Here is a 13,807-nt window from a genome sequence, read left to right on the forward strand (position 1 = left end):
CGTGGCATGTGGGATCTTCCCGGACCAGGGCACAAACCCATGTCCCCTGCATTGGCAGGTGGACTCTCAACCACTGCACCACCAGGGAAGCCCTCCAATGCTCTTTATAACTACTTAAGGCACTATATCTAGACTAATATTGCTGCCTGGATTATCATATTCAAGATCAAACAACCAATATAACTTTAAATATTTTATTATTAAAATGATTGTTAATAATAATGAATAGTAATTATTATCAGTTTATCTTGTTTTATTATTAATATTATTAGTAGCTTATAATTAAAATATTAAGTAATATTTTATGCTTAGCAGTTTACACAGAATACGTACATTACGTTCTTCCTTAGCTGCTGCTTCTAACTGAGCTGCAAGTTGTGAACAACATACCAAGAATGAATTCAGATCATTCTCAACCTTATGAAAAAAAGAGAAAGTTACTTTTATTTCAGAATTCATATGCATATCCATCTATATTTTAGAATATTTAACTACTTTTGAAAATAGTTTTGTGTATGTAATTTCTGTCCCTTGAAATGCATAAAACGAGAAACCATGTTCCAAATGCTATACCAGCAAATTTTCCCAGAAAGAAAGTACATTCTGGGGAGTGGCTCAGTAATGACATATACCCAGCTATGTCTCTCTTCACATTCTCCTCTACACAGGTGTAGAAAATCAAGCATTCCAGCCTTAGCCTTCTGAAATTTAGGGGTAGCAGAAGAAGTACACACTTAAATATACGTTAAATGATGCTTTGTGTTAAAAAATGAATGCTAATTATGACTTCTGATTATAACTATACTTGCCAAGAGATAATAGTCTTTCACCCTTACTTAATGAGCAATAGAAAATTTTGAGGAAAAAAAGTTACATATTAAAATGTCACAATGACTGAATCTCTTTTAGTAGAGCAGTGATCTGTAAATCCGAGAATTGACCAAAGATAAATAAACCTCAGATGCTTATATACAGTTAGAATTCTGACAGAATGTTCTCCAGGACAAATATGATCCCTCAATATTACATTTTAAACATACTCAGAGGTTCATATTTTTTCATCATGGTAAAACCTATAGTCATATGAGAGACAGAGGGGGAAACTAAAATAGTCATTCAGGAGAGTGGGAAAATGAATTAACTAGAGTTACTAATCACAAATATAAAGTGAGACCATTAGCAGACTTGGGGATTTTCTTCCACCCACATTCAGGTGCCACAAATAGACGATGAACATCAATTTGATCAAGATACATGTTCTTTTCAAGTGCACACAGAACATTATCCAGGATAGATCACATGCAGGGCCACAAAGCAAGCCTCGCTAAATATAAGAAAACTGAAATATCAAGCATCCTTTCCGACCACAACACTATGAGGCTAAAAATCAACTACAAGAAAAAACTGCAAAAAACACAAACACATGGATGCTAAACAATATGCTGCTAAACAACCAGTGGCTCAATGAAGAAATCAAAGAGGAAATCAAAATATACCTAGAGACAAATGAAAATGAAAGCATGATAATCCAAAACCTACGGGATGCAGCAAAAGCAGTTCTACAGAGGGAAGTTTACAGCAATACAAGCTTACCTCTGTAAACAAGAAAAATCTCAAACAACCTAACCTCACGCCTAAAGCAACTAGAATAAAGAACAAACAAAAGCAAAAGTTAGTAGAAGAAAAGAAATCATAAAGATCAGAGCTGAAATAAATGAAATAGAGATTAAAAAATCAATAGAAAAGACCACTGAAATCTAATTCTTTGAAAAAACAAACAAAATTGATAAAACTTTAGCCAGACTCAAGAAAAGAAGGGAGAGGGCCCAAATCAATAAAATCAGAAATGAAAAAGGAAAAGTTACAACCAACACCACAGAAATACAAAGGATCATGAAACTACTACAAGCAACTATAAGCCAATAAAATGGACAATCCAGAAGATATGGACAAATTCTTGAACCAAGAACAAAGAGAAAATATGAACAGACCAATTATCAGAACTGAAATTGAAAGAGTAACTTAAAAACTCCCAAAATACAAAAGTCCAGGACCAGATGACTTCACAGGTGACTTCTACCAAACATTTAGAGAAGAGTTAACACCTATCCTTCCGAAAATATTCCAAAAAACTGGAGAGGAAGGAAGACTTCTGAACTCATTCTATGAGGCTACCATCACCCTGATACCAAAACCAGACAAAGATACCACAAAAAAAGAAAATTACAGCCCCACATCACTGATGAACATAGGTGCAAAAATCCTCAAAATACGAGCAAACCTACTCCAACAATACATTAAAAGGTTCATACAATATGACCAAGTGGGATTTATCCCAGGGATGCAAGGATTTTTCAATATCCACAAATCAATCAATGTGATACACAACATTAACAAATTGAAGAATATAAACCATATGATCATCTCAATAGATACAGAAAAAACTTCTGATAAAATTCAACATCCATTTATGATTTAAAAAAAAACTCTTTAGAAAGTAAGAATAGAGGGAACATACCCTCAACATAATAAAGGCCATATATGACCAACCCACAGCTAACATTATACTCAACTGTGAGAATGCCCACCCTCACCACTTTTACTCAACATAGTTTTGGAAGTCCTAGCCACAGCACTCAGAGAAGAAAAAGAAAAGGAATCCAAATTAGAAAAGAAGAAGTAAAACTGTCACTGTTTTCAGATGACATGATAGTATACATAGAAAATCCTAAAGACACTACCAGAAAACTACTGAAGCTCATCAATGACTTCAGTAAAGTTGCAGGATACAAAATTAATATACAGAAATCTGTCGCATTTGTATACACTAACAACAAAAGATCAGAAAGAGAAATTAAGGAAACAACCCCATCACATCAAAAAATAAAATAAAATAAAGTACCTAGGAATAAACCTACCTAAGGAAACAAAAGACCTGTTCTCCAAAAACTGTAAGACGCTAATGAAAGAAACTGAAGGTGACACAAACAGATGGAAAGATATACTGTGTTCTTGGATTGGAAGACTCAATAGTGTTAAAATGACCATACTACCCAAGGCAATCTATGCTTTCAATGCAATTCCTATCAAATTACCAATGCCATTCTTCACAGAACTAGAGCAAAAAAGTTTAAAAATTTGTATAGAAACACAAAAGACCCCGAATAGCCAAAACAATCCTGAGAAAGAAGAATGGAGCTTGAGAAATCACTCTCCCTGACTTCAGACTATACTACAAACCTACAGTAATCAAAACAGTATGGTACTGGCACAAAAAGAGACACATAGATTAATGGACCAGGACAGAAAGCCCAGAAATAAACCCAAGCACATATGGTCAAATAATCTACAACAAAGGATATACAATGAATATACAATGCAGAAAAGACAGCCTCTTCAATAAGTGGTGCTGGGAAAACTGGACAGCTACATGTGAAAGGGTGAAATTAGAACACTCCCTAACACCATAAGACAAAAATAAACTCAAAATGGATTAAAGACCTAAATGTAAGGGCAGACATTATAAAACGCTAGAGGAAAACATAGGCAGAACACACTCTGACATAAAACATAGCAATATTTTTTTGGATCCCTCTCCTAGAGTAAAGGAAACAAAAACAAAACTAAACAAATGGGACATAATTAAACTTAAAAGCTTTCACACAGCAAAGGAAACCATCAACAAAACAAACTTACAGACTGGGAGAAAATATTTGCAAATGATGCTACCAACAAGGGATTAATTTCCAAAATTCACAAACAGCTCATGTGGCTTAATATCAGAAAAACAAACAACCCAATCAAAAAATGGGCTGAAAACCTAAATAGACATTTCTCCAAAGAAGACATACAGATAGGCATATGAAAAAAAGACATACAGGCACATGAAAAGATACTCAATATCGCTAATTATTAGAGAAACACAAATCAAAAATATAATGAGATATCACCTCACACTAGTCAGAATGGACATCATTAAAAAGTCTACAGATAATATATGCTGGCGAGGGTGTGGAGCAAAAGGAACCCCCCTACCTTGTTGGTGGAAATGTAAATTGGTGCAGCCACCATGAAGAACAGTATGGAGTTTCCTCAAAAAACTAAAACTAGAGTTACCATATGATACGGCAATCCCACTCCTGGGCATATATCCAGAGAAAACTCTAATTCAAAAAGATATGTGGGGGCTTCCCTGGTGGTGCAGTGGTTGAGAGTCCGCCTGCTGATGCAGGGGACACGGGTTTGTGCCCCAGTCTGGGAAGATCCCATATGCCGCGAAGCAGCTAGGCCCGTGAGCCATGGCCGCTGAGCCTGCGCGTCCGGAGCCTGTGCTCCGCAACGGGAGAGGCCACAACAGTGAGAGGCCCACGTACCGGAAAAAAAAAAAAAAAAAGATATGTGGGGACTTCCCTGGCAATCCAGTGGTTAAGAATCCATGCTCCCATTGCAGAGGGCACAGAGGGCACAGGTTCGGTCCCTGGTCAGGGAATTAAGATGCCGCACGGCACAGCCAAAAAAAAAAAAAAAAAAGAGAAAGAGAGAGACAAGGAAATAAAAACATTCAGCTTGGACAAGAAGAAGTAAAACTGTCCTTATTTGAAGATGACATAATTGTCTATGTATAAAACCCCAAAACATCTACAGAAAGATTCCTAGAATAAAGAAGTACATTGAGCAAGGTTGCAAGATGTATGATCAACACACGAAAATCAATCATATTTCTATATACTAATAACAAACAGGTGGAAACTGAAATTAAAAATATAATGCCATTAAAAATCATTCCAAAAAACATGAAATATTAATGTATAAATCTGAAAAACAATATACAGGATCTTTATGATGAAAATTACAGAATGCTGAAGAAAGAAATCAAACAGAACAATGAAATCAATCAAATAAATGGAGAAACATACTATGTTTATGGTTTGAAAGACCCAACATAGCTATTTTATTACATGAAGCCAAACTCAATCCCTAACTAACAAAACTAATTATAAAATAGAAGAATAATGACCAACGAGTACAGTGTATTAAAGTATAGTCGACTATTAAGAAATATGTAAAAATAATTCGTCTCATCAATAGACTGAAGGTGAAGCACATAATCACCTTCAGTCTATTGATGATGATCTATAATCACGTATATATTGAAATGATATAACTATTAAGGTGATCTATAATCACCTTAATAGTTATATCATTTCAATATATACAACACAGACATTTACTAAAACTCAGTAATCTCTTCAATGTTGGGGGTTTTTTATTTAGCAAACCATAAATAGAAGAATACTTTCTTAACATAATAAAGAATATACATTGCAAACCAACAGCCAACCACAAGCTTACATATTAAATAAGAGATGCATTAGCATCAAAAGTAGGCTCAAGATATAGATATGCGGTGGTGTGATGATTTGGGAGATTGGGATTGACATGTATACACTGATGTGTATAAAATGGATGACTAACAAGAATAAAAAAAAATAATAATAAATAAAATGTTTAAGAACATATACAAATGCATGAAAACAAATTTAAAATTGAAATCCAATAAATACTTTAGTAATAAAAAAAAAGATATAGACATGTCTTAATTAAACTTTAAGTGTTGGCAGAGAATGGAAAAATCAGTACACTACTTTCAAGTTTCCTAGGAGGATCATTTTCATGGATGGGGGATTCATCTGAGAACATATACAGACTCTAAAAGAAAATCTTAGCCCTTTTCAGCATTAATGTCTCTACATTAGCATTACATATACTCACAGGAAAGGTTAATCCTTCATGTTCAGGCTTCACAACTGGTTCTTCTCCACTTGGAATGCTAAATCCATAGGTTTCTTCCAAAGTAGAAACAACCTATGAGAAAAATCAAAGCAAATTATGTACTTATATAGGGTAAAAATATTACATTAAATCTAAAAAGATATTTAATCAACTATGTCAGAACCATTTTAGCAGTAAGACTTACTTCTACCAGTACCATAAACTTAAATTTTCCACTTCATGCCCCACCTCATATCATCCTGAAGAAGGAGTATGAGCAATAGGCCTTGATCCCTCCCTAGCAATGAAGATAGGCCCTATGACTCTTCCACTTCTGTGTTGAAGAGAGTCTATGAACAGCTGAAGCATCAACTCTACTTACCATCAAAGTTTACCTCAAAATCTAATTAACTTGGCTTTCCTCTTTGAAGAGAGTGGGGAAAATAGGGAGATAGAGACCAGAAAGCAATACATTTTTAAAGGAAATTCTCTGAGCTAACCCCCTGAACTTTGAACAAACTTGTATTTTGGAAGTTTGATGAACTATATTTTTTTTCTATATTTGTGCTATTCCTCATTGTTCTCACTTGGTATTTGGTACATTTACAACTCAATTCTGGATCACTGTGCAAGGAACTCAGAAAAAAGGAAGATATTTTTTCCCCAACACTAACAGCTAGAGTTTCTAAAGTGCAGAGAAAAGCTACAGAGCAGGCATGAGACTGAGAAAAGCCTACCCTTAGAAAGATCTGCTTGTGTCTCAGAACTTGGATTTCAGGAGGGTTCCCACTATTCATTGACTGATGACAGTGGCTCACTGTCCCTAAACTCATTGTACCAACTATATGATTTATGCTGAACACATGCTTTCCTTCAGGGAGTCTGGAATTTTGGTACATGCTAGGCAGAGAGTACCTAGGTGACCAACCTCCAATAAAACCCTGGGCACTGAATCTCTAGTGAACTCCTCTGGTAGGTATTTCACATGTGCTGTAACAACTTGTTGAAGGAATTAAGCAAGTCCTGTGTGACTCTAAAGGGAAAGAAATCTTGGAAACTTGCACCTGGTTTCCTCGAGACTTCACCCCATGTGCCTTCTCCTTTTGCTGATTTTGCTTTTAATCCTTTCACTATAATATATCTTGGCCATCAATATGACTATATACTGAGTCCAGTGAGTCCTCAAAGGAAATCACTAAACCTGACGATGGTCATGGGGACCCCCAACCCAAGCACCAACAAGTATCTTACCATCTTCAGATGTTTGGTAATCTTCCTGATCAATTCATCTTCTGCTACTAACTCCTCTGTCTTACTTGATGGAATGGGCAAAGCATACCTTATGATGGATTCCCCTGTTGGTGGAGATCTTAAGACCACTGGTTCAAGTTTATCACGTACTAATTTTGCACTATGTTTTTCCTTTGGTTTAGGTGACAATGGTGAATTAAATACTCGTTTTTTATATGTTAATTCTGGAACATTTGCCAATTTACTACTAGATGCCAACAGATGCTTTACTGGCTTCATTTTGTTATTTACTTAGCTTCTGAATTATAGATGAAAAATTTTTATTCCTCCCTGTAAATAAAACATTAAGATTTCAGATTAAAAATGATGGCAGATTAAAAAGAATGAAATAATGCCATTTGCAGCAACGTGAATGGACCTGGAGATTATCATACTAAGTGAAGCAAGTCAGACAGAGAAAGACAAATATCATATTATATCGCTTATATGGGGAAACTATTATTTTTTAAAAGATACAAATGAACTTATTTACAAGACAGAAACAGACTCCTAGACTTAGAATAACAAACTTATGGTTACCACAGGGGAAAGATGGGCCGGGGTGGGGGAGGGTAGATAAATTTTGGGATTCACATATACACACTACTATATTTAAAATAGATAACCAGGGACTTCCCTGGTGGTCCAGTGGGTAAGACTCCGTGCTCCTAATGCAGGGGGCCTGGGTTCGATCCCTGGTGGGGGAACTAGATCCCACATGCATGCCACAACTAAGAGTTCGCATGCCACAACTAAGAAGTCCGCATGCCACAACTGAAGATCCCGCATGTGGCAACTAAGCCCCAGTGCAGCCAAAATAAATGAATAAGTAAAAGAGATAGCCAACAAGAACCTACTGTATAGCAAAGGGAACTCTACTCAATATTCTGTAATAACCTAAATGGGAAAAGAATTTGAAAAAGAATAGATATATATACATAAAACTGAATCACTGTGGTGTACACCTGAAACTAACACAACATTGTAAATCAACTATACTTCAATATAAAACAAAAATTTTAAAAAAGAAAAAAAAATGACAGCCAGACTATCAATTGCCATGAAGATGGTGAATCCCAAAATCAACTCTGGAGAAATTACAAAATGGAGAGGGAAACATTCCTAACAACAAGAAAAAAAAAACAAACCTGTGAGAAACCCCTAGACGTGTGATTTATGTGTGGGCATTCAGGACAGGAGCTGAAGGGAGGGAAGAAGACAGTGGCAGCAGTGAAAGAACGTATTTAGAAAACTTTAAAATTTTATTTTTACCTTTCCCCACCATCCTTGAGCTAATATAGGCCCTTTATATATACCATTATTTCCATAGACAGTAATAGTCTATTATTTGCTGATCCCAGGGTATCAGCAGAGTAATACTGGGGCAGCACCAATGTCATGCTAGAATAAGGAAGTATAGACTGGGTAGGACTTATTAAGCTTTCATTCTCCTACTTCTCTCTTTCCAAAGCTGATTAAGACTCAGAACAATGCCTCCTCCCATGGGAATTGTCTGATAGACTGGCAAAATTAAGACAGAATAGCATTGGCTCTCTGTTGTCTGCAGTGCTCCACACACAGACTAGTCCTATTGTTGTGGGTTGAACTGTGTCCCCGAAATAGATATGTTCAAGTCCTAACCCCTGGTACCTGGGAATATGACCGTATTTGAAAATACAGTCTTTGCAGATGTGATCAAGTTAAAATGAGGTCATATTGGAATAGGGTGGGCCCTAAATCCAATGACTGGCGTCATCATAAGAAAGCCATGTGATGACACTTGTACACAGACGTACAGGGAAGAAGGCCACGAAATGACAAGGGCAGAGATTGGAGGGGTGCAGCTGCAAACCAAGCAATGTTAAGGATTGCCAGCACCCACCAGAAGCTGGGAAAAACCTTCAGGGGGAGCACAGCCCTACCAACACCTTGATTTCAGACTCCTAGACTCCAGAATTGTTAGATAATAAATTTCTCTCACAATAAATTGTTTTAGGCCACCCGTTTTGTGGCACGTTGTTACGGCAGCCCTAGGAAACTAATTTGCTGATGGAAATGATTCAGTAGAAAGCAAAAAGTATGACTGGGAGAGAGGGAATTGCTGTGATGATACCCTTGAGTAAACAAGAAGAAATGGGTTTTAAGGCACGAATGGGCCAACTCACTTTAGACAGGAACAGGGAAACTTTACCTAAGGCAGCAGACAGGAAGGCAGAGATGTGGGCTACTTCAAGAAACCAACAGAAAAGGATGGGGCACTCACCAGGTGCTAGAAAACGGCCTAATAAATGGATCCATGAAAGTTCACAGAAACTTAAAAAAAAAGTTACATGCAGTGAACACTTATAAAAAAATACTTAAGGATTTTACACATTTGCTCCATTTAACTCTCCTAACAATGCCAGGAGGTGGATACTCTATCACCATAAAATTACCCAAGTTTATCAGTCACTTTCCACCACGAAGACAAACGTTTTCTGGTTTCCCTTCAAGGATTAGCTTGATATCCATTTCAAGTCCTTTAACGACACATTATACAAAACTGTGGGGGTGGGAGGCATAGGGTTTACGGTCCTTAAATTCTCCATCAAGACACGAGAAGCTCAGCCGCAGCTGAGGCAGTCACGCGGGGGGGAGGGGGGGCGGGGAAATGAAGAGAGAAGCAAGGATGCTTTGGTCAGGGAATCTGTGAACACGCTCACAGCTGACGAGGTAAGTCCCCCACCACTCGGTATACCTGCCGAGGCTGCTGGCAGTCAGGCTACTGGGTGGTTTGGCCCTGGCGAGGCTGGCTCTACGGTGAAAACGCTGGAAATTCTGAGCCTCCCAGACTTCCTTCAAGACGGAAGCCTGCAAATCCTGCAGACTCCAGCCCTGCTGCTTTACAAACGGACATTTGTGCCGCCAGGAAACGCCGAGCTTCAGCGTCCCCGGGCGGCCGCAGCGAGGATAAGACGCCAGCCGCCGGACGGCCGTTGACGCCACGTCACGACGCCGACGTCCTACGTCAGACGCCGCGGGCGGGAGCCGCCCATCCCACGCGCGCGGGGAGAGGGGCGAGGGCTTCCGGCAACGGCGGGGCCTTCGAGAGGCTGCGCGCCTCCACCGCGCCCTCGATATCCTATGCGATTACTTCCAGACGCCTCACACGCGGAGATGCTTACAGGCTTTTGGCCTCGAGAAATAACGTCCCGTTTAGTGCTATAAGAGCTTGGACTACACCGACAAAGCCTGAGCCCCAGGCCCTCCTCTGACACCGTCTAAATGTTTCACTGCGAGGTGTTGTGGAGTCCTATTTTTTTTTTTTTTAGACTATTAAATATTTTGTTGTTGTCGAACTATAGTTGATTTACAATGTGTTAATTTCTGGTGTACAACAAAGTGATTCAGGTACATATGTTAAATACCATGTTGTACCATGAACATGTACCACTCACATTATTCTTCAAGGGATAATAGGAAGATTTCTGCTTCCAACCAAAATGGTGTAACAGGGACTGGGTTTATCCTCCTAGCTCACCAACTAAAAAATCAGACAAAATATAAGAAACAATGAATTTCAAGATATTGGCTATCAGGCAATTAATGACAGTGATCCCTGGGTAACAGGAAACAAACAAGATGAGCCCTGTGATTTCCTAAACTTACTTTCTGAAGAGAGGAGTTTCCAAATCATAATGCAAAGAGGGGGGAACCCAGGGAGACCCCAGAAGTCTCCCTGAGTTGAAGAAAAGATGTCCAGTAAGGCCAAGGAAATTCAAGTTAAGAGGAGGGAATACTAAGAGATTGAAAAAGAGGGGGAGAGCTCCATAAATTCTCAGAGGGACCCCCTTCAAGTCCACAGCGGATTAATGTCACCGTATGCATGTATGGGCACACACATGCTAGGCTAGGGAAAGAGCCACCTAAAAGCATCAAAGGGTACAATACTCACAGCTCACAAAGAGCTGGAAATATTTTATATTCTCACCAGCTAGAGTGAAAAGCTTTATAATTTATGGGTACTCCCTAAGTACTCACAAGGATTTTGCCACAGGAGGTGGTCAAAACTAGTCTTACACTAAACACTTCTCTGGACCTGACAAATGAATCTTCAAAGTAATACCTGAAAGAATCAAACATTTCCAATAACTTGACTGAGACCCAGAACAGAGCTCAAGAATATTTATACGCATATCAAAACATCCAGCACCCAACAAGGTAAAAATCACACTGTCAAGTATCCAATCAAAAGTTGCAGGGGGGGCTTCCCTGGTGGCGCAGTGGTTGAGAATCTGCCTGCTAATGCAGGGGACAAGGGTTCGAGCCCTGGTCTGGGAAGATCCCACATGCTGCAGAGCAACTAGGCCCGTGAGCCACAACTACTGAGCCTGCACGTCTGGAGCCTGTGCTCCGCAACAAGAGAGGCCGCAATAGTGAGAGGCCAGTGCACCGCGATGGAGTGGACCCCGCTTGCCACAACTAGAGAAAGCCCTCGCACAGAAACGAAGACCCAACACAGCAAAAATTAAAAAAAAAAAAAAAAAAAAAAGTTGCAGGGGAATTCCCTGGCAGTCCAGTGGTTAGGACTCTGCACTTCCACTGCAGGGGACACAGGTTCGATCCCTGGTCTGGGAAGTAAGATCCCACATGCTGTGCAGCACAACCAAAAAAATAAAAAGTTGCAAATCATGCAAAGAAAGAGGAAAATACAATATACTAATGTAATGGGATAAAAATCAATCAGTCAAAATGACCCCAGTCATGACAGATGATAGCATTGGTAGACAGGACAAAAAAATTACTACAACTGTATTCCATATATTCAAGAATCTAGAGGAAAGATTGAACATGTTAAGTGGAGACATAGAAGATATGACAGAACTCAAATCAACGTTCCAGAAATGAAAATGTCTGAGAAGAAAAAATGCACTGGCTAAGAGAAACAGTAAGTTAGCAATCACAGAAGAAAAGATTCATGAACCTAATAGTAAAGAGAGACCACCCAGAAAGAAAGATACAGAAAAGATTCTGTGGGGGGAAAAAAAATTCAGGATTTCTGTGAGCCATAGAACAACTTCAAATGACATAATATACATGCATGTGGGTTCCTAACTATTTTTCTAAGTATGATGAAATGTATAACTCCACAGATCTGAGAGGCTCAGTGAACACCAAGCACAGGAAGCATGACACATCATAATCAAATTGCTTAAAAGCAGTGAAAAAAAGAAAATCTTTAAATAAACCGTAAGGATAAAAAGGCACATTACAAAAATAAAGTAACAAAGACAAAGATGACCACAGAGTTTTTTTCTGAAACAGTACAGGACAACGTTATGCTAAGTGAGATAAGCCAGATAGACAAAGACAAGTATTGTATGGTATCATTTACATATAGAATCTAAAAAAGTCAAACTTTTAAAGAAACAGTAAAATCATGGTTACCAGAGGATAGGGGAATAGTTTGATGTTGTTTAAGGGTACAAACTTAGTAGTAGATAAGCCATAGAGATCTAATGCACAGTATAATGAATACAGACAATAATATTACGATTATATAACATGATAGAGGTGCTAAATATTGCCACAGTGGCAATTATGTTACAATATATAAATGTTTCAAAACTTTATTTATTTACTTTTTTGGCCTTTCCCCACGTCTTATGCGATCTTAGTTCCCAGACCAGGGATTGGACCCAAGCCCTAGCAGTGAGAGCACAGAGTCCTAACCACTGGACTGCAAGGAAATTCCCTCAAAATTTTTAAAATGCAATACTGGAGACGACAGCGCAACATTATTAAAGTACTGAAAGAAAAAAATGGTTAATCTAGAATTCTTTAGCCAGAATAATTATCTTTCAGAAAACGAGGTGAAACAGAGAATCTGTCAGACACGCAAAAGCTGAAAGAATTAATCAACAGCATACCTGCACTAAATAAATATTGAAGGAAGTCTTTCAACCAGAAGGAGAATGATACCAGTTGCAAATCTAGATCTGTCAAAGAATTGAAGAGCACTAAAAATGGAAACTATGTGATTATACATAAAGATATTTTTCTTATTTAAATCCTCAAAGGTAATTGTTTAAAGAAAAATCAGTAACAATGTGATGAAGGATTTAGAACATAAGTGAAAGTAAAATGTATAACAATAATAGCACAAAAGCCAATTGGGAGAAATGGAAATATAACATTGTAAAGTTCTTATTCTATATGTGAACTGTTATAATACCACTTGAAAGCAGTCTGTGATGTAGGCTGGATAATGGCCCCCAAAGATAAAAGTCTTAAACTCTAGAGCCTGTGAACATTCAGTACCTTTTATGGCAAAGACTCAGCACATGTGATTAAGGATTTTGATATGAGGAGATTATCTGAGATAATCTGGGCGTCACAAGTGTCCTTATAAGAAAGAGGCAGAGGGGGACTTCCCTGGCGGTCCAGTGGTTAAGACTCCACGCTTCCACTGTAGGGGGCACAGGTTTGATCCCTGTTCAGGGAACTAAGATCCTGTGTGGCACAGCCAGAAAAAAAGAAAGAGGCAGAGGGAGATTTGACATAGAAAAAGGGAATGCAGTATTACCAGGGAGGCAAAAGATGGGAGTGACATGGTCATAAGTCAAGGAATGTCAGCAGCCACCAGGAACTGGAAGAGGAAAGAAGCAAATTCCCTTCTAGAGCTTCTGGAGGGAGTGTAACCCTGCCAACACTTTGACTTTAGCTCAATGAAATATTTCACATTTCATGAGAGAATATATTTGTT

At 38.4% G+C, this 13,807-nt stretch overlaps 1 protein-coding gene across 5 annotated transcripts in view; it reads right to left on the minus strand.

Moving 5' to 3' along the window:
• CCDC7 (coiled-coil domain containing 7) overlaps positions 1 to 9,995 on the minus strand; it is a 276,653-nt gene extending 266,658 nt beyond the window's left edge. For 2 of the 5 annotated variants that reach the window (XM_027121770.1, XM_027121768.1), the window contains exons 1-4: positions 9,800 to 9,994; positions 7,024 to 7,353; positions 5,773 to 5,865; positions 334 to 417 (exon numbers count right to left, since the gene is read on the minus strand). In XM_027121770.1, coding sequence (XP_026977571.1) covers positions 334 to 417; positions 5,773 to 5,865; positions 7,024 to 7,302 — 456 coding nt within the window. In that variant the 5' untranslated portion in view covers positions 7,303 to 7,353; positions 9,800 to 9,994. Of the gene's footprint in view, positions 1 to 333; positions 418 to 5,772; positions 5,866 to 7,023; positions 7,354 to 9,799 lie in introns of all 5 variants that reach the window. The other 3 variants (XM_027121767.1, XM_027121769.1, XM_027121771.1) reach the window with 3 other exon arrangements.
• Between the last annotated feature and the right edge of the window lie 3,812 nt (positions 9,996 to 13,807).

This window comes from Aethalodelphis obliquidens, unplaced genomic scaffold (genome assembly GCF_003676395.1).
Source record: "Aethalodelphis obliquidens isolate GAN/ISIS:26980383/991018 unplaced genomic scaffold, ASM367639v1 scaffold23, whole genome shotgun sequence".
Lineage (NCBI taxonomy): Eukaryota > Metazoa > Chordata > Mammalia > Artiodactyla > Delphinidae > Aethalodelphis > Aethalodelphis obliquidens.